Source organism: Protopterus annectens, chromosome 7.part0 (assembly GCF_019279795.1).
Source record: "Protopterus annectens isolate FY-2018-M chromosome 7.part0, PAN1.0, whole genome shotgun sequence".
Classification (NCBI taxonomy): Eukaryota; Metazoa; Chordata; order Ceratodontiformes; family Protopteridae; genus Protopterus; species Protopterus annectens.
Window position 1 is genome coordinate 841,961,430 of NC_056739.1, and position 22,522 is coordinate 841,983,951.

General features: G+C 39.5%; 1 protein-coding gene across 1 annotated transcript in view; it reads right to left on the bottom strand.

The window, feature by feature from the left end:
- IL17RC (interleukin 17 receptor C) overlaps positions 1-22,522 on the bottom strand; it is a 564,676-nt gene that overhangs the window by 203,551 nt on the left and 338,603 nt on the right. The window contains exon 9 of the mRNA XM_044077385.1: positions 4,360-4,413. Coding sequence (XP_043933320.1) covers positions 4,360-4,413 — 54 coding nt within the window. The remainder of the gene's footprint in view (positions 1-4,359; positions 4,414-22,522) is intronic.

The following is a 22,522-nucleotide window of genomic DNA, read 5'->3' on the forward strand; positions in this document are numbered from 1 at the left end:
GTCATAGAGGGTGATCTGTAGCAGGCCACAATTTGCATTGCAGATTTGCCCGATGTTAGTTGCACATGGATGATCTCAGAGGTATCATGCTGCTTTATGGTTTATGTTCTGTGGCCGCAACATGTGGTATGAGTTGTAGCCCAGTAGTGCTGGGGTGCTCTCCGAAGCCTTGAACCAGGTTTCAGTTCCTGCACAGATGTCGACATTCTCCATACTGAGGAGTGCTTCGAGCGCGTGCATTTTGAGATTTAAACTCCTGGCATTGAGTAGCATAACCCTTAGTCTTTTGTTAATTGTGCTGTTTACGGAGGTGGGTTTGACTTTTGAGTCTTGCCTAAAAAAGGCACTATGGGGGCAGCAAGAGCCTTGGCCAGTATTCGAAAGCCTAGGGGTGACAGGTGCAAGCCATCTCTTGTGAAGCAAAGTGGCTTGTCGAGCATGTTGCCCCAGGCCGACAGACACTGGATCCCCTTTGAATAACACCAGAAGCTTAGCCAATTGTTGAAATTGATAATTTCTTTCTTTATACTGAGGTATCATTCTTGGTGAGTGCAGGATGCTAGTCAGGGTCAGGGTCATACCAGCCTGGGCTACATGATCAGAGAGCTCTTCCATGTCTCTTTTCATGTAGTCCAGGGAGGTACGTCTTAGGTCATTCACACCATGAACAATGACAGAGTCATATTTGTACTTGTTCTGGAGTGACCTGAGTGTTTGTGTTATGTGGCGGATTCTGTCTCCCGACAGGCAGCTAACAGTAACCTTCTGCTTGTCCAGCCTAGTGAGTGGGATGTCAGTGTGCCTGACTATAGAGTCACCTATTACTAGTGTATTAGGTATGTTATTTCGCCTTAAGGGCTGTGATTGTGCGGCACACTGATTTTGTGTTTTATGTGTTGTCTGGTTTGTGAAAGGAGGTGCAGGTTGCTTGGGTGTCTGCTTTGGAGGTCTCTGATGCTTTTGCAGGTTTTTATTTAGAGCCTCCGAGTATGACTTTGTGTATTTATGTGTATGTTTTGCCAATGCTGTTTTAGTAGGTCTTTGTGCGGCTGGAGGTGTGGTGCAAGTGTTAACCTTCTCCTCTTGACTGTCTGTTCCAGTCTTTGGTGGAGACAGCTTAGTTTCCAGTTTGGCTGTATAATTGCATTCCTCGCATATGTTAGTGTTTTGTGTTAGGAGGAGAGGGTTGTCTGTGTACATGAGGCAGTTGTAAAATTGCCTCAGGATACACAGATTCACCAGCTGGACTGGAGAGTACACCTGAAATTGCCCTTTGGTCATGCCTGAATAGTTGGGTGAGCTGCTTAGTTGCTTGGTTGGTGAGGGGTGAATAAAGAGCCTTGGCCTGCTGGGCAATCAGTGTCAGGGTATATTAGTGCTTGCTATTAGGTCTGAGCAAGTGCTGGGCTGTAGGATGCCTTTTGAGTGCTTAGGTTGAGAGTTAGACTAGTTTCAAGGGAAAAACTGAAGAGGAGATTTAGTGGAGCCAGGAATAATTTAACCATAGCTAACCTGTGCTGCCCGGTGCGCAAAACCATGCAAACGCATTTTTTATAGTAGGGAAATGAAAGAGAAATTAGCCCAAAATGGCCAATAAAATACTAATTTCTGGGCTGGAACCACCTCCAGGGACAGATAGGTTGCTCAAAGCTCCCCTCTCTCACAGGTGAACAGAGAAACTTCCTTCTATCCAAGTAAGGTATGGACAACTCAGAAACTAGTATCACAGCCTTGAACTCAGCACTAGCCTGACAACTGGACTATACTAGCTTAGAAAGGTAGGAAACAAGGAATTTTTTTTTTGTTTGTTTTTTTGAAAAGATAAGGCAAAAACAGTAAAAATACACTTAAAACAGCTTTAAATGACTACAAACGATCATAAAAGGCTATCACACTTTATTGTGTAGCCTACAACAGTTAAACAAGTTATTTAAACAAAAACAACTTTTTAAAAGTGCAGGCAGTCAAATAAGTACAATATGTGAAAAAACAAGCTTTTAAATCACAATAAATGCTGGAAAATCTGCGTTTAGGCGGAAAACAGTTAAGTACAGCAAGAAAGTACAGAAAACTGATACTTAATCACTCCAAAGTCTCTCTTCTAAGCTAGAAGGCTTGTATCAGTTTAAGGCTTTCTAGTGCAACCCAGATGGTTAGTTACAGGAAAGATGGGAAACAAACGCAGATGTGGTCTTTCAAACCAGAAAGTTAAAAGAGACGGACAAACTGTCCAAATGGTCAAGGAAACTACAAAAGTATTGTGTTGCACTGAACCAATCAAAACCATAAATAAATAAATTAAAAATATGAACATCATTATTTTGGGGGTCAAGCAAAATCCAATACTTAGATCACACAATAGTGGAGAATCAAAATTCATTACTTCACCATCCCCAATCTGAATCTCAGAGAAGAAAAAAGTAATGAATGTGAAAGTTTTATAACAGTTCACTTGCGCTGCCTCAGTGCGATGCACTGCACATTGCCCTCCAACCACAACATTCAATCGAATACTCTGATTAAATCCTGTAAAACATGCTTTTAACTAAGTCAGTCTTGAACAAAACACCACACACGTGTGTATGTATGTATGTATTTATTTTGTGTGTGTGTGTGTGTGTGTGTGTGTGTGTGTGTGTGTGTGTGTGTGTGTGTGTGTGTGTGTGTGTGTGTGTGTGTGTGTGTGTGTGTGTGTGTGTGTGTGTGCGTGTGTGCGTGTGTGTGTTAATTTACCCCTTCCCTTGTGGCCTGGTTGCCTATATCACTGAAGGACCTGTTCACTGTTTCACCTATCTAGTTAACAAATGCTTACGTCCTGGTCATTCAGTGGTGTATCCAGCTCAGAGATATGCTTAAGGGGAAGGCCTGCCATGCAGGAGACTCAGTTTCAGTTTCTTGCTAATTTTGAACTCTGTCCCATTTCCCGCCTCTGCAAACAACTGGCAGATGGTTCTATTCTGCTATGCATACTACCTACTAATACTGTTGCAGCAGTTTTGGTGTTTGGAACGTTTTTTAATGCTGCAGAATCACTTAGTGTTTGGCCCTTTATTGGAATTTATAGCACCATTTTACTGATCAAAAGGTACTGCATGACTGTGTGTGTTCACAGCTCAACTGAATACCATGGCACACATCTGTAAGTTGGTACTCTATACTGTACTGGCACATAGCAAGCATTTTCATGGAAGTAATGCCAGCATATTGTTAACTTGTTGTAAACATACCCCCCTCAGATACAAAGCAATTATACAGAGCCCATCAGCTGATCTGCTGTGCCATATTCATTGACTTTATTGCTATGAGACATTTGTATCTTAATACTTGTGAAATTTGCAAATGTAAGTACCTTAATATTTATATGAATATTTTCTATTCTCTTCACAAGTAAGTAGTCTGGAAGAACCATGCATATACTTTTGCTGTTGATGCTGAAGTGTGATCATTTTCGATATTTCACAATACTTTTGTTAATGATCATGAGCGGACAGGTGATCTGCTGTGGCGACCCCTAACTGGGAAAAGCCGAAAGACGAGAAGAAGATTTTGATAAGTCTACAGTATAACTATACTAAAAGTCTATTTATTGATTTATTGATATTTGGATACCAGGAAAGTCTGACTGGATACAGAGGCCCTTTTTCAGCAGAAGACCAGGGATAAAAACTGTAAGGTATCATATTTAATGCAATTAATATTTACAATAAACTTTATATAATGCAGTTTCAGTGAAAGCATACAATAATAATCAGTAGACTAAAATGTGTAAACTGTCACACAAATGGTGCACCAAAATCATACACAATAGTTAAAAAGGTGCAACACAACAGTACCAGAACTAGTGTAGGAAGTTTTTATTTTCAAATTCAAGAGTGATATACTGTAGGTTTCCTGATAAGTAACTGTTTTGATTTATAGACAGCTGATGAAGACTCTACATAGTTTTAAAACACCAGCATGTTTTCACTATGTCTGACCACACTACTCTTCTTGCAACATTATTGTTAAGTGAGGTTCCCTATTTCTGTACTATGCAACAATTTCTTGTGTTATACCTTGCTCTGTGAATTTTAGATAAGGACATTTATCTACTGAAATTTTAAGTTTCTGGAAACCATGACCATTCAAACACTGTTTTAGTGTGAATTTTATAAAATTTTTGGTGAACTACATTGTAACATTGAGACAGAGATGCAGTAGTCTGGAAATTCTGTTCCCAGTGAGGTAATCACACATCTAATGCAACACCAGAAAATGACACTTTACTGGTGTTGCATTAGATGTGTGATGAAAGTTCTAAATTGAGACATGTTTGCAGACAGAAGTAAAGATGCTGCTCATACCAGTAACACAACTTACCCTGATGCACAGACATGGCACTATATCAGAAAAAGGGATAGGTACTTCTGAAACCTGAAAAATACAAAAGACATCATTAGAATGTGTAAGGTTTGATAATAGCATTATATCAGCCACAGACACCAGAAGTAACCAAAGATGAACAACTGAAATTTGACCAAAATATACAACTAGTTTAAACAAACACTAGAAGCTCTGTTACCTGTATAGAGATTAATTTTATCTTCCTAACTCTGCCAGAAAAAAATGCCTTTACTTATCTATTTCTCTCTTTATGTGACTCACCTCTCTCTCTTTCTCTCTCTCTCTCTCTATAGATACACACACACACACACACACACACACACACACACACACACACACACACTATTATACCAAAGTAGCAAAACTTGTAACAACCTCTGTTTCACTACTGCTTCGCTCTTAAAACAGCTACATTACAGTGATCTGCCCTATTTAACATACACTCAGCTAGTCAAAACTCACATACTATCTATAACTGTCCTTTACATAATATCATATGGCTCTATTCTGCAAATAGCACTTTACTGTCAGAGACTACACTTCTGCCTGTCACAGCAAATTCCAACAACACTTGTGATGATTCAGAGTAATTTAATTATGTCTACTCTACAAAATCTGGAATTCTTTTATAGCTGAAACATGGAGGTAGCCTAAAGTCGTTCAAATCTTCACTGAAACAGCAGCTGATGGACTGATAGCCTCACGGCTGTGTTTATGTTTAACTCCAAGATAACCTTATATATTTATAACTTGGTACTTATATTGTCCATCTAGCTACATCTATAGAATAATTTGGATGATTTTTTTACAAATAATGACTACCTCAGTTTTGCTCATTATTTGTTCTTCTCCCTCTTCCTCTTTCACACATTGCCTTTACATCTCCTCTTCTGTCTCTATCCTACTTCTAGATCTATTTCCTCTCCATAGTCAGTTAATATTTATTTTTTACTTCTCTACATATTTTTCTCCTTTTTCTGTCCCACTTGTTTACATCTCAAGCAGACTTTAACTTCTATTCACTCCAGATTTTCTACTCTGTACTTTGTCTTTTAATCTTAACTTTTTATTTTCCTTTCATCCTCCTCACATTACAATTGCGAATAAACTCTTGTCTTCAGTATCCTTACTGTAAAATTATTTTCTTACCTTTAGATTTCAGCTATTTTAAGTCCTGTGTATGTAAACGTTTTAATTGTCTAATGTGATATTGTATTCAAACGTCTGCTGTACTAATTTTTAAAAAATTTTATTTTATTCCACATTTCTAAACTATACCATATAGTAAAAAACTGAAATAAAGTAAGAAAATGATACTTTCAGTGCCTGTACTTTATTCCCCTAGCACCATGGACGGCTTTTGCAGAGGTGCCACAGGAATAAAGTGCATGCAAGGAAAGTATTTCTTCTTATGTTTTACAGGTCATTTCAATTTGGAGCTTTTCCCCCTGGGAATCTGATGAGAAGGGGCATTTTACTCAGTCAGACTTCCCTGGAAAACAAACGTAAATACACATTGTAGAAATGGCTGCTTTTATGCATGATCTTGTTAAAATTCTGCATATGATCTAAGTATTACCATGATGAATCCATTGTTTACAATTATGAAGCCTTACTCAGATGAAAATTAAACTAAAAAAAAGTCTGCATGTGTGACTAGAGATAACTAAATCACTTAAAACTTTGAAAAAGGGAAAGCCTATAATGATTGAGTTGAGCAGTTTCAGTATTTCCACTGTTAAAACAAAATTCAATAAGAACAGTAACTCCTACAACAGATTCATTAAATGCCTTCAGCGTGAGTCATATGATGATTCAGGACCAATCAGATAAATTTAAAGCAACACATTTACCAATACATAAAGCAGACATTCACTAAGTGAATCATACTAAGAGCAACATAAGTAGTGGCAGAAAGATAATCTGCCTGACACTAAACTGAGGGAGTTAAACAGCTGAATAAACTACGCAAACTGATGACACAATTAAAAACTGTCTGCAGGTAAAAAAAATCTGCATTTAACATTGAACAGAATAAGAATATGAAATTAATGCAGAGAAATGAATACAAAAACAACAAACAGCTATAAAAAATTCTGTAAGAAACTGATAAGATATTTTTGTAATAAGTTGATGGTCCATAATTTTAAAACCCTTGTTATGCTTGTATGCCTGTTTAGGCCCTGTGGATTAACTTGCATTTAACAGGAGATGCCTCTCTATCAGATACTCTTGTCCAGCAAAATTCCCAAGTTACTTCCCTTCCATCCAATTTCACTTGATCAGCAGAAAAAAAAAACTTTTTTTTTTAAATTAGTGCAATCCATTGTATGTTTGCTTAGTGTTCAACTGCACCACATTGTGAGGAAAGCTCTGCATTTGATACTGACGTGAAGCAGTGTTCCACTTTTTTGTTTTTGACAGTGGTGGTTCCACTTTTTGTTCTTTGATTGACTCCCAAATCATAATTATAGCCAATTGGCAAAGAAAGACAAAGGGAACTAATAAGAGAATGGGTCTGACCTGAAGCAGCCAATCAGAATGCCGAGTAAAAGTCCATGGCTTCAGGGCTGCCTATAACGATACCCTCCAAAGCACGAACAATGAAAGAAAATAAACTTCTGTCACTGAATAATAAAGTACACTAAACAAAGCAGAAAGGCCAGGGTAACCTACAGACTTGTCTGACATTTTCAAGTGTACCAAGGGTGATTGCCTTCATACCACAAAACATGTTTTTTCTGATTAAATGTTGGGTTTGGGATGCGATTTTAATGTTAACTGAAAACTGTTGAAAATAGAGCAAACAAAACCACACTGAGTCCGAAAGTAAAGTAAGCACTTTTGTTTACTAAATAAGCAAACTTCTTCAGACAATTCAAACAATAAAATGCAAAGCTTAAATAAATTCACAAGTCATGACATCACACAATAAGTTTTCAGTTTTCGTTATTTGGTGCAATTTTAATGTTGTTATTTCCTTAGTCAAGTACTTGGCCTCAGATTGTAGGGACCTAATTAAGTTATAAAATGATGGTGAATAAATTTAAACAATTCTTTCAACTCACAAATTTTGTTTATAAATTAGTAAAGCATTAATGTTAAAACTTAAATAATGTAAACAATACACACCGCTTACACTGTCCTAAAAAAAAAAAAGTTTGCAAAAGTGTTAAAATACTACTGAAGCCTGCAACTCCAAATAACAATTTAACAATACTTTAAATAGATGCATCGTTCATGGATGCAACTGCATAATGCAACCACTATTCTCTTAAAGCACCGACTTCCTCTCCTTTTCTGCATTACAGGTCAGTCAGGCCTTCACAAGATCAGATCACATTACAACATACCTCTCAATCATCTAGAGTAAGAAATCTGGGCAAAGTCAATAGTCAAACATAATGCAGGGATAAATCTACAAAAATGGACAATTTTAAGATATTGCTATTATAAACTTAGAAAGTTGATAGAATAACAGGTTTTGTGTCACCAGACATGTTCTGAAGGATATGATGTCTGAAACTCAAATTTCTCTCATTATCTTATTTCATTTCTCTGTGATTTGCCAGATAACTACATATTTTATAAGGAGCAGACCAAAAATACAAGGCAAAAATTTGAACATTATGCAAATTCTGGGCAGTTGAGAGGTATGACAAGGGTGAATGTGTCTCTGTGTGTGTCTGTGTGAGTGTCATAGCTCTCAACCTCTTAGCACAAGAAATCTGGACATAGCCTTATTTAATGGGAGACAAAGGCCCAAAAAGAAGACAATTTTAAATATTGCTCCTATAGACTTAGACAGTTGCTAGAATAACAGCATTTGTGTTGGCATGCATTTTCTGAAGGATATAAAGTTTGAAACTCAAATGTATGTGATTATTTAGAGACTCAGTCTTCACTGTAGGAAGAAATACATACAGTGTACCAACAGTGAAGTCATTGTTGGTACAATGTACGTATTTCTTCCTTAAGTGAATCAGAATGAAACATCTGAGAAGTACTGGGTCAATAAAGTGGCACTAATTGCTGGGTATGTTTCAGTGAGTGAGTATGTGGTGGATCACACTTGGCACTAATTGCTGGGTATGCTTCTGTGAGTGAATATGTGATACATCACAAGTAGCACTAATTGCTGGGCATGTTTCTGTGAGTGGGGGTATGTTTCTGTGAGTGGGTATGTGGTGGATCACAAATGCCACTAATTGCTGGGTATGTGGTGGGATCGCCTGTGTATCTGTGTCTTTGCCTCTTTGTGTGTGACTATTTGTAACCAGCAGTTACAGCCACTTAATTGACAGGATGTTTTATTCTGAATGAATAAAGAAATACATAAATTATATCAGCAGTGAAGTTACTGGTGTGTGTGTGTGTGTGTGTGTGTGTGTGTGTGTGTGTGTGTGTGTGTGTGTGTGTGTGGGTGCGCGGGCGCGTGTGTGTGTGTGTGTGCGCGCGTGCGCGTGTGTGTGTGTGTGTGTATGTACATGTGTGCATGTGTTTGAAATTTTCTATATGAGTGAGTCACTGTCTTTATGCTTCTATATGTGTGTGTGTGTGTGTGTGTGTGTGTGTGTATGTAAATGTCTGTGTCTGCAACAGAGTGTGTGTATTATTAAATACTTACATTTATTTGACATTTATTTATTTATTTGACATTTGTTGACCAGATTAGTCTGACTGCGCCAAAGCCCTTTTTCAGTGGAGGTCAGAGGAGAAAATCTCTACAAGTATTACAAACACAGAGTAGTAAATACAATGATACAGTAAGATATAAAAAGCAAAAAAAAAGCATATCCTAAAGAAAATGTGCATTATGTGTGCATAAGATACTTATATACAAGCTTATAAAGCTAAATCAAACAGTACAGTCTCTATAGCTGTGGGTCAAGTACATGTATGATGAGTGCCCTTACTGGAATAAGAATGATTGTAATGTGATTTACTTAAGTAGAGTTCAGACAGGTGTATATTGTAGGTCTCGATAGTTGAGTAGTAGGGGAAAGTTGAAGTACAGTCAGAGAGTAGACATGAGAGGGAGTAAGGGGGATAGGTGAGAGACAGGATTAGAGTTGTGGATGGAACGGTCATGAAGGGTAGTTACAGTGACAGATCCAAGTACTGTTGGGAAAGTTTTTTATAGCAGTTGTGAATTTTTTAGGGTGATTCATGCTCCTGATATCTAGAGGAAGTTTGTTCCAAGATTGGCCAAGGGAATGGCTGTATACGTTTTTTCCTATTTTGCTACTGGGTTTGTAGATTTGGAGGAGATTTTGGTTGGAGCTTCGAAGAGGCCTTGGAGGGATATAGACAGAGACAAGAGAGGCAAAGTCAGGACAGGAGGAGGGCTGGTACAGTGTAGAATGTATGATCTGAAGCTGTGAGAGGAGCAGTTGATGGGGAAATTCTAACCAGTTTAAGCTTTTAAGGGCAAGACAGTGGTGAGAGTGGTAGGTTAGATTGGTGGCAAATCTTGCAGTTTTGTTGTATGTGGATTCTAATTTTGATAGGAGAGTGGTCTGGAGGTTATTGAGGATTTGTGAGCCATAGAATAGGCTTAGAGGGAGGTATGAATGGGATAGGGGGATTTTAGATCTGGATGAGAGAAAATTTTTGTTCTATACAAAAGTCCAAGTTTTTGGTGTTTTTTTTTATGTTATTGGAGACATACACATCAAATTATAGTTGGTCATTCATGATGACTCCAGAAGCTTGGTGTGAAACTCGACACGAATCAGTGTATTGTTGAGGGAAGAGACAGAGATGGAAGATTTTAGATAGGTCATAGTTTTGGGAGTGAAGAGCAAGAGTTTAGTTTTTTTTTGGATTTAGGATCAGCTGATTCTTGGTGAGTCCGTTGCCAATAGATAAGAAGAATTTTTGTATGACAGTATTTAGGTCAGTAAGGGAGTTGGCAATGGTGATGACTGTGGAGTCATCTGCATATTGTACCAGAGTTGACTGAGGGCAGGATGTAAATAATTGGTTGGTAAAATGTTAAACAGTAATGGGCCAAGGACAGATCCTTGAGATACACCCATTGTGACAGGTAGGGCAGTAGATGTTGTAGAGAGCCATTTAACTGATTGAAGTCAATCACAGAGGTAACTAGCTAACCAGGAAATAGTTGAAGATAGATTAAGTTCAGAGAGTTTGGCCAGCAACAGTGGGTGGGACGCGGTGTTGAAAGCTTTTGAGAGGTCAAGGAAGAGGCTACAGAAGAGTTTATTCTTGTCTCTGGCTTGTGATATAGTGTTTGAGAAGGAAATAAGGGCAGCGGAGGTGCTATGTTTTGGGCAAAAGCCATGTTGTGTGGGGGTAAATAAGTTTTCTTTTAAGAGGTAGTGTAGGATTTGTTTGTGGACACATTTCTCTAATATTTTGGAAAGAGGTGATAAAATAGCAATAGGCCTGAAGTTGGCAAGCTCAGAGGAGTTACCTCCCTTATGAATGGGTACAGTATAGAATTGCTTCCAGATTGTTGGTACTTGGATTCAGTGATGCAGTGGTTTATGAGTACAGAAATTGGGAGGGCAAGAGGGTTTGCTGCCTTCTGAAGAAAGAGTGGTGGGAGATGATCAACAGAGGGAGAGCAGGGTTTAAGTTTCTGAAGCAAGGATTTAATATAGTTAGTAGGGACTGTTTTAAGACAGAAGTTGTGACAGGGATTAGGATTGTTGGAGGGTCAGAAGGGATGTTAACATTGGTGCTGTAGTTGGTTTGGAGTGATAGTTTGCGGATGGTGTCAATAAAGTAGTTACTGAAGTTAGATGCTGTTTCTTTTGAAGTGTTGTTTGGACAAGGATTGGGAGATGAGGGGTTAACTGGGTGTAGAATTTGGTTGATGGAGTATCAGAATTTCTTTGGGTTAGCTGAGAGAGAGGATGGGGGGGGGTTGCTATAGAAGGTTTTTTTTTGTTACTGATGATGTGTTTTTTGTTAGGTTGTGTAGTTCTTTGTAGTGCTGGAGGTGGGAGGGGAGTTTTGTTTTGGACCAGACTCTCCAAGCTTTGTCTCTTTTATGCATTAGGGTACATGTAGTTTGAGTAAGCCAGGGGGAAATGAATGATTTGATTTACTGTATGCAAGGGGCAGGGCAGTTGAGAATGTTAAAGAATATTAGAACTGAATCTAAGAACAGCATTAACTAGAGGTACATGCTTAAAGAAAGACCAGTTTATTGCTGAGAGATGGTTATTTAAGATGTCTGATTGAAAGCTGGAGTGGCTGCGACACTTTATGTACCTAGGTGGTCTATTATAGTGGGGGGAGAAATTAAGAACCTTAACTGGGCAATAATCACTGAGGGTGTCAGGTTTCAGGTAAATTATATTTTTGAGGATTAGAGACAAGTATCCAGTCAAGAAGAGAAATAGAGTTAATAGGTTTGTAGGTGTGAGTGGGAGTGGTGATTAACTGGGAGAAGCTACATAGGTTAATATGTATACTAGGACTATCTGAGGAGAGGGATAGCCAATTAATGTTGACATCTCCCAGGATAGTGGTCTCATTGGGTGAGTATTGTGAAAGCCAGAAGCAAATATTTTTGAGTTTTGGGATATTATCCCCTGGAGAAATGTAGATTGCAGCTATGGTGATTAAATTAGCCGTAGTGGTGCAGCGGTTAGCATTGTCACCTCACAGCAAGAGGTTCTCTCATTCGATTCTCAGCTGGAGCACCTTCTGTGCGGAGTCTGCATGTCCTTCCTGCGGTTGGGTGATGTCTAAAGACATGCAGGTAGGTGCGTGCGTGAATGGGTCTGCCTTCCTTGAAGGTTGGGCATTGGGCTGGCAACTCAGCACTGTAAAAATCCACTGCCAATCATTAGTGGACCGGAGTCCTGCTGTGGCGACCCCTAACCGGGAAAAGCCAAAAGAATTTGCAGGTGGCAACTAGAACTTCAGCTGGAGAGGCTGTGGGGATGGTTAAGGGAGTTACAGTTAGATGGTTAGAGAACATGATGGTCACTCCTCCATATATGGTATATTTTGGTTGAAAGGTCATAGCCAGGGTCAAGCTACTCTCTTCTCACAGCGAGAAAAATAGGTGTTCCACATTTTGACTGTTTGACATACATTGCTATGGTCTGTGTTCCATATTAGCCTCTTAACAGGTTGAGCTCTATGCATGTTGCTGTTTTGAATATGTAACACTTTTATAGCTTTAATGAACAGTTAAAGTCTTTGGGGATAGTGGATTCTAAAGCAAACCAAATACAACTAAAATCAGACATCAAAAACAGGAACAAAACACATGTTACACCATCTGAATGAAAACTAAAGACATGAACTTCTCTGTGGTTTAGAAAAAATGCACTTCTTGTCATAGTTCAACCTCTGGTTTAGAATTTGTTTCCAAGCACAGACCTCTCTGATGTTGCTGTCATTGTCCACCGACTGGTATCGTATTTCCACGAGAGAAGCATGTATCTCAAATAATGAATTCTCTACAACCTCTGGTTTAGAGTTTTGTTCCAAGCACAGACCTATCTGATGTTGCTGTCATTGTCCACTGACTGGTATCGTATTTCTACGAGAGATGCATTTATCTTGAATAATGAATTCACTGCATTATTACTTGTATAGTATCGTGCCATAATTTAATTCACAAAGCAATCTGCATATTAAAATTTGTGCATTAGAGATCCAACCTTTATCCATACAAATTATGGGTTATTGGAAGAGGTGCTCTTTTATACTTCAGAAAATACTGCATTCAAATATCAACTGTTTTTAAGTGTCTAACTATTACATTTTACAAAATAAAGCACTTTTTTCTATTTCATTAACTCTAGTTTAATCTAGTTAAAAGCATTCCTGCAAAACTGTTATATTTTTGATTGGATAATTGGTCTGGTTTCTGTTTCTCTGCCTTTAATAGCTAATGTTTTAAACCAGTTATACTTGTTTGCTCAAGCTTTTCAAAGCTGCAGAGAGACTGGCATTCTGTCTTTTGTCCTGCTGTGATACTAAAAAAAGATGTGTTTATTTTCAATTGTTTTCTGGACTTCTGTTTTACTACATATTTCTGTAATCTGTACAACTGTTTTTTTCCAATCAGTGCAACTCATTTTAGTCTCCTTTTTGTTGTCTGATAGACCTGAATATCTGTTACTGTTTGTGACCCTTTCAGCTTGTAGTGAAGTCTTTTGCCTAGAGAGGCCTAGCTGTTTTTGTTTGTGAAAGAAAGTAAATCAGTCTGGTTTAATCTAGCTAAAAGCATTCCTGCAAAACTGTTATTTTTGATTGGATAATTGGGCTGGTTTATGTTTCTCTGCCTTTAATAGCCAGTGTTTTAAAAATGTTATACTTGTTTGCTCAAGCTGTTCAAAGCTGCAGATAGACTGGTCTTCTGTCTTTTGCCCTGCTGTGATATTGGAAAAAGATAAGTGTTTATTTTCAATTGTTTTCTGCACTTCTGTTTTACTACATATCTCTGTAATCTGTACAACTGTTTTTCCCACCCACCTGTGCAGTTGTTGTGGTGGATGTCTTAAATCTTAGTGGCTTTGAGTTGCCTGCCTCTGGTATAAAGTTGATACTGGACACTCCCCCCAGTCATATTACATCAGCTCATTCTAGTGTTTATAGTGAGAATTTAGTAAAGGCCCACCCCTTTAGATTCTGAACCTTGAATTATCTTATTATCCTCCATCTCTTCACTTTCAACTAAAAAAAAAAACTTAATTTTGCTGTTTGCCATATTTATTACTGCTTGTTGGCAGGCCTCACTAAATTGATGACAGTATTTTACTGAATCACTGCTTTATTAGTGCTGTCTGTTACTGTTGTGATTTGTGAGCTATTGTTTCAAAGCAATCTACTGATTAACTATATTTCATTGCTATCTACTGCAATCCATTACTGTTTAACTGCATTTTACTGCATTTCGTTGCTGCTTAACTGTATGTTTTCATATGGTAAGTGCTATTATTTTGACTATAAGTGATTAATCTGTGCTTCATTGTGAGTTTTTTCTTACTGAATTCTTACCTTAAAATTGAGTAGTATAGTCTAAATACAGGTCTGCAGCATCCAGAGCTTCAGCTGCATGGTTTTAAACCCTTTTTGAGGTATTCCAGCTACAAGTCAATTTTCTTTCTGCAAAACAAAACAAAACAAAAAAAAAAAGTTCTAAGCTTGTTTCCCACCTTTCCTGTTACTAGAGTAGGTCAGATACATATTTGCTGTATCCAGGACTGTTTTGTAAGTTTCTGAGTTCTCCAGACCTTTCTGTTGTTAGTATGAAGCGTTTCAGCTTATCAGTGGAAGTGGTAAGCACTAGGTAGCCTATCTACCACAAGATGAGTGGGTTATTGCTCTGAAATTGTAGTTTATTGGCCGTTTGGGTGGTTTTTCTATCCCTTTCAACTTCCTGGTTTAAAAGCTTGTGTTTGAATGGGTTTGCACTTGCTTAAGCTCTGTGGATCCTGTATTAGCGTCCTGCCGACTACAAGAGCAACAAAAGGGAGAAAGAGAGACTTTAAGTGCCTCTGTTTTGATTTTTTCTGACTGCACTGCTTTCTGCACTTGATTTAACTCATTTTTTTCATTTAACTGCATTTATTTTAACTGTATTTGCTTTAATATTGGTACACACTCAAGTGTGCTAGCTTGCACTGCATTTCTGCAAAGAACCAAAAAAAAAGGTTCTAAGCTTGTTTCTCAACTTTCCTGTTACTAGAGAAGTCCAGATACAAATTTGCTGTATCCAGGACTGGTTTGTAAGTTTCTGAGTTCCCCAGACCTTTCTGTGTTAGAAGGAAGCCTTCCAGCTTATCAGTGGGAGTGGGAAGCACTAGGCAGCCTATCTGCCACAAGAGGAGTGGTTTCTGGCTCTGAAATTGTAGTTTATTGGCAGTTTGGGCAGTTTTTCTATCCCTTTCAATTTTCTGTTTTAAAAGCTCATGTTTGCATGGGTTGTGCTTGTTTAAGCTCCTCAGATCCTGTTTAGAGTCCTGCAGGCTACAAGAGCAACATAAAGGAGAAAGAGAGACTTCAAATGCCTCCATGTTGATTTTTTTCTGATTATACTACTTTCTGCACTTGATTTAAGTCATTTTTTCATTTAACTGAATTTATTTTAACTGTATTTGCTTTACTATTGCTACACACTCAAGTGTGCTAGCTTGCACTGTACTTCTGCAAAAAAACAAAAAAAAAGTTCTAAGCTTGTTTCTCACCTTTCCTGTTACTAGAATAGTCCAGATACAGATTTGCTGTATCCAGGACTGTTTTGTAAGTTTCTGAGTTCTCCAGACCTTTCTGTGCTAGAAGGAAGCCTTTCAGCTTATCAGTGAGAGTGGTAAGCACTAGGTAGCCTATCTACCACAAGAGGAGTGGTTTCTGGCTCTAAAATTCTAGTTTATTGGCCATTTGGGCAGTTTTTCTATCCTTTTCAACTTTCTGGTTTAAAAGCTCATGTTTGCACGGGTTTGCGCTTGTTTAAGCTCCGTGGATCCTGTTTTGGCATCCTGCAGACTACAAGAGCAAGAAAAAGGAGAGAGAGACTTTAAGTGCCTCTGATTTGTTTTTTTCTGATTGTACTGCTTTCTGCACTTGATTTAAGTTGTTTTTTCATTTAACTGCACTTATTTTAACTGTATTTGCTTTAATATTGCTACACACTCAAGTCTACTAGCTTGCACTGCATTTCTGCAAAAAAAAAAAAAAAAAAAACAAAAAAAAAAGTTCTAAGCTTGTTTCTCACCTTTTCTGTTACTAGAGTAGTCCAGATACAGATTTGCTGTATCCAGGACTGTTTTGTAAGTGACTGAGTTCCCCAGACCTTTATGGGTTAGAAGGAAGCCTTCCAGCTTATCAATGGGAATGGTAAGCACTAAGTAGCCTATCTACCCCAAGAGGAGTGGTTTCTGGTGCTGAAATTGTAGTTTGTTGGTTGTTTGGGCAGTTTTTCTATCCCTTTCAACTTTCTGGTATAAAAACCCATGCTTGCAGGGGTCTGTGCACCTAGCAGCACCACTAAGCCGGGGTAAACTATTACCAGTGCCAGAACATCTGCTCTTCAACGTTTCCTTTAGATCTTGCTAGTTCTCTTCTTTCTTCCACTTTAATTAGCTTATTTGCTTAGCACTTCATCAGGGTTTTTTTAGCAATTATTGTAGCACACATAAGTGCTATCAGCACTAGGCTTCCTATAAGGAAACAGCTCCAGTACTTAGTAATGATGACCATCCCTTCTGGCATGTCTAAAGGTCAGTTCCCTGTGCTTTCTCCTATTAATCTGGTGAACATGGGCATTCTAAGGCAGTGTAGCAACTGCCTTATGTACACAGACAACCCTCTCCTCTTACCTCCCAACATTCAGACTTGAGAGAGATGCACTTATATCCCCAAACTGGAAGCCATACACTCTCCAGCCAAGACCGGAATAGCTGGTGAAGAGGAGAAGGTCAACACTTGCACCACACCACATGGAACACATAGCCCTCCAGAACACCTACCATCACAGCCCTCACATAAAAACACAAATCACACACCCACATTCGTGGAGGCTCTCAGTAGAAATCTACCCAAACAGCAGAGACCTCCAAGGCAGAAATGCACTTGACCACCACAACAGAGCACAAACCACAAGATACACAGCTAACCTACAAAGTGTGCCCCTCAACCTAAGCCTCTAAGGCAAAACAGCTTGTCCCATACAATAATCATAGGTGACTCAATAATGAGGCACATTGATGTCCTACTCACTAGGTTGAATAAGGAGAAGGTAACAGTCAGCTGTCTATCAGGTGCCAGAATCTGACACATAACACAAGCACTCAGGTCACTACACAACAAGTACAAGTATGACTCTGACATTGTCCATGTGGGTGTGAATGACCTGAGATGCACCTCCCTGGACTACATGAAAAGAAACATGGTGGAGCTCTCGGATTATGTGGCTCAGGCAGGTATGACCCTAGCCCTGAGCAGCATCTTACCGTTGCCCAGAATGATACTGCAGTACAAACAGAAAATGATTGACTTCAACAATTGGCTAAGTTTCTGGTGTCATTTTAAGGGGATCCACTATCTCTCTGCTTGGGATGGCATGATTGACAGACCTTGATGCTTTGCCAGAGATGGCCTACATCTGTCACCCCTGGGTTTCCGGGTACTGGCTAAGGCTCTTGCCACCCCTATAGTGCCATGTTCCAAAGATCAAATTACCACCATAACAGCTATAAATAAATGCAATCTGAGGGTCATGCTGCTCAACACCAGAAGTCTAAATCTCAAGATGCACTTGCTGAAAACACTCCTGAAAATGGAGAACATCGACATTTGTGCTGTAACGCACACCTGGTTTAAAGCAACAGAAAGCACCCCTGCGCTACCAGGCTATAACTCATTCCATACCTTTCAGCCCCAGAACATGGACCAAAGCTCCAAAGGCAGTGATGTCTCCATATACATAAAGGATATGCACACCTCCAGACTAGTAGCCCAGCATAATGCATCTGAGATACTTCAGGTAAAAGTAACATTGGGTAAGATGGTGATTCAGGTCATAGCCTGCTATAGGTCCCCAACCCTGTCCCAAGACTCTCACTCCACATTCCTACTCACCCTGGAAACTACTAGTTTCCAACCCAACACTCTCATACTAGGTGACTTCAACTACCCCTCCATCAATTTGGAAAACTACTTATGCACCAATGCACTGGCCCAACGCTTTCTGGAATTCATCATTTCCAATGGCCTGGACCAGCTCATTCTTATCCCCACTAGAGGAAGCAACATCCTTGACCTGGTCATTACTAACATGGGTGACTGTTGCTCTACACCAATAGTCAACTCCTCCCTGGTTAGATCTGACCACAAACTAATCACCATGGAAATCCACATCTTACCCACACCCCCTGCAAAGGTATCTACCATGAAAAACTTCTCCAAAGCTGACTTTGGACTCCTAAAAGCAGAGGTGGCTAAGTTCACGGCACCCATGCCAATGGAAAATAGATGCATGACTGCCAAATCATACACCAATACACTGTATGTACACATACATAAATGCATGGAACTAGCCATACCCAACAGAACCAAGATGCTCTCCTCCAAAAAAAGGATGCTAATCTGGTGGTCCCCTGCCATTAATAAACTCTACAAAGTCAAAGAAACCTTTATTGTCATTCAGAACTACACAGCAGTGTAGCTGAACAAAATTACAATGCTTCATTCTTAATGCAGAAAACAGTTGCACATACAGACAGAGAAAAATTAATAAAATATCACAGTAGAAGTTTAATAAGTAGCAATTTGTAAGTAAAGTAGGACAGCAGTGGCCCAAACCCATCCCAGAACAGGAGACAAGGAAGACAATGAACAATATGAAGGTAATATTGTCAAGTAAAATTAAAACAATAGCAGCATATCTATGAACAGACTGAATTAATGCACATTTTGTATATTGCACTTTACAGACCTTTAGAGTGGTAGGTGAGCTACCTTAGTATTGCACTTAGTTATTGCACATCCAAAAAATAAGCCCCCTTGACAGGCTTGTTATGTAGCAGAGGTTATGGTTTGTTTTTCCCAAGAGTTCAACAGTCTAATGGAGAGCAGAAAGAAACTGTTTTTTAGTCTGGTGGTCTTAAAATGCAGGCTTCTGTATCTCCTGCCTGAGGACAGGCGAGTGTACAGACCATTGGCAGGATGCGTTGGATCGCTGGAAATCGTTTTGGCCCTGTCGATGTACCAGCATTTATGTAGATCCTCCAGAGATGTAAGGGAGGTACCAACAATTCTTTTTGCCGACCTTACAACTCTCTTGAGAGCCTTCCGATTCTGATTGTTACAGCTCCCATACCAGACTGTAATGCTGTTGGTCAGGACACTTTCAATGGTGCCCCTATAAAAGGTCTGAAGTATGGAGCTTAGTAATTTTCCCTTCCCAAGTTTCCTTAGAAAGTGCAAGTGTTGCCAAGCTTTTTTGACTGTGCTGGATACATGGACTGACCAGGATAAGTTTTCCGTGATATGAGCACCCAAGTACTTTGCACTCTTGACCCTTTCCACTGTCATCCCTTTCATCACTAGAGGTTTGTGCGGTACTTGAGATCTTCTGAAATCAACAATCAACTCCTTTGTCTTGCTGACATTCATTGCTAGATTGTTGCTGTCACACCAGAACAGTAGTTGATCAATCTCTTTCCTGTAGGCCTCCTCCTCTCCTTCTTTGACCAGGCCTATAACAGTGGTGTCATCCGCAAATTTGATGATTCTATGCATCTCATGTGTGGCCATGCAGTAATGTGTCAGCAGAGTGAAAAGTAGAGTAGTAGTAGTAGAGTCATACAACAGAAAGAAAAAAAACGTTGTAGAAAAAGGTGAAGTCCCAAGACTGGAAAAAGTCCCTTATTAGCCTCAATACAAAGTTAAGATCCCTCATCAAAACCAGCTATGAATGCAGAATTGCAGCAGACACTAAAAACAGCCACAAAGCCTTCTATAGTTATATTAAGAATCTTCACAGCAATACCCAGATTTGCTCTTGAGTTACTGGACAATGGTACCTCCTATACTGAGCCACAGATATTACCAACATACAGGCCGACAGATTCAGTGTCAACTTTACCCCTTCTCCCCTCCCTAAAGGACCAATCTCAATACAGGAAGAATGCCAGGCACCCAGCATTACTGCAGCACAGGTTAAAGCTGCATTGTCCAAGGCCAAGAATACAGCTTCCATGGGACCCGACAATATCCCTGGCTGTGTTCTACATGAATTACAAAGTGAATTGGTACCACATCTGTGTGCCCTGTTCACCTCAGGCTTTGTCCCTATTGAACGATGTACTGCTACAGTCAGCCCTCTCCATAAAGGAGGACGGACTACAGATCCCCATTAGCCTGATGAGTCTGATATGTAAGGCTATGGAGCGCATCATCATGGACCTAATTAACAAGGATATAGGGAATCTCCAAACTCTAGATCCCGCACAGTTTGGTTTTGTGAAAGGTAGATCATGCCTGCTCAACCTGGTTGACTTCTTTGAGTCAGTCACCAGAGCTGTGGATGAGGGTAAGGCAGTTCATACAGCCTACCTCAATCTGGCCAAGGCCTTTGATACCATTCCTCACTCAGGAATTATTGATAAACTCACCAAACTAGGCATCAACCCCTATATCATTATGTGGGTTACAAACTGGCTCAAAGATAGAACCCACAGTGTAAAAGTAGCAGACTCCAAGTCAGACTGCCGACCAGTCACGAGTGGAGTCCCACAGGGATCAGTCCTGGGTCCTCTCCTGTTTGGCATCTACTTCTCAGAAGTCTAGGCCAACATGGAGGGACTCTGGCTGACTAAGTTCACAGATGACTGCAAGCTGGGAGCCATTATTAATTCCCCAAGTGATACAGACATCCTACAGAAAGTCCTCACTGAGAGCAATGATTGGTGTTGAAACCATGGCCTTAAGCTTAATGCCAAAAAAATGCGTCATCATCCCCTTTGGGAAAAACTCAGTTCACACTAATTACCACATCAATGGGAGCCCACTGAGCACTGAAGGTGTTGTAAGAGATCTGGGGACACAGGTTGACAGCAACCTCTCCTTCGACCATGACAGTGTCACTGTGGTCAGAAAGTCCTTCTATGTAGCAACATCTCAATTACCACGGGTTTTGCATCCAGGAAGAAAGAGGTCATCATTTCTCTCTACTCTTCCCTCATTACACCAATCATAGAGTATAATACTCCATTTGGCATGTACCTCACTAGACACCTTCAACAGCTGGAGAGGCCACAAAACTACCTCACAAAGAGGAACCTAGGCCTTAAACACATGTCCCACATGGACAGACTCAAAAAACTCCAGCTATTCTCTGCAATCTCTGCTTGACTTACAAAGCCATGTCTGACCCAGCTCTGTTAGAAATGCTACATCTCAAGAAATCCCAATCTCTCTGCACCACACACTCCAGAGACCTCAACCTCATTAGCACAATCAACAGAACATGCTGGAGGGACAGGTTCATAACCCAGGGACTGACAACGCTCTGGAATAGAGTTCCCATACATGTCAAGCAGCGCACCTTACTAGCCCTCTTCAAGAGAAATCTTGATGAGTGGATGGGTAATAGAAAGTTCACCCCGGGGATCATTCCAGTGGCTCTACTTGATAGAAGCACTGGGAACTAATGATGGGCGGCACAATGCTAGGGCACTTCTATGGGCTAGGCTTGTAAAGGCCCCAGGGCCATTAGCCTAGTACACACCTATGAACCTAAATGTTTTGCTTCTTGTCTTAGCCAGTAGTTGTAAAACTGATGTATGCATAAACAGCACTTCAGAATACTTAATCAGTGCTCCCTATTACACCTCCTAAGCACTATCATTTGAAGTAATATTGCATCTGATTACAATACTACCGAAGTCCACTTTTACTGCATCGTAGTACACAAATGTAGATTCTGCTGAAACAGGCTGGAATAGGAAACCTTTACACAATATATATGTATCTCACAGTGCAATAATCGTAAAAAAAGAATATTAGACATATGCATGTCCTGATCTTATCATTTTTTGCTCTTATTCAGTATTATCACTGTATCCTAATAATTCTGACATGTAAAATATAACTTGCCCTTGTAGGTGACACTGTTTAGCAGAATATTTGGGAGCAGTGGGGAAAATAGAGTGTTGCAAAAATACCCTGAAGCACAATGGATACTGGCCACGCAGTTATTTTTTAAACAAAATAATTGGACATACCTGAATTATTCAAAACACTAGAAACATATGTAACCTCTAAGTAAATTTCTCAAATTTTACACAGTTCCAGTGATGTCTCATAATGTAGTTACCACAGGTCAGTGACAGCAAATACATGTAGTTGTGTTACCGTTTTTGCATTCTTAGCTAAGTTACCCAATGACTAGTTTCTCACCAAATCATGGATACACTGAGGTCTACAGGTGCATCTGAATGCTTTCATAGAAATAGGTATACATTTCCTAGTGATGCTTTATTTTGTTAGAATATAAACTGTTAATCTTAATCTGAATAAATATCTTGCAAGGCAGTCTTTGCGGTAACTCTTATCCTGTTCTTCCTTTTATATTTTATTTATGTGTACATGATACAAAACCATATTTCCTGACCACAAGCCAAGAGCTTGATATAGGAAC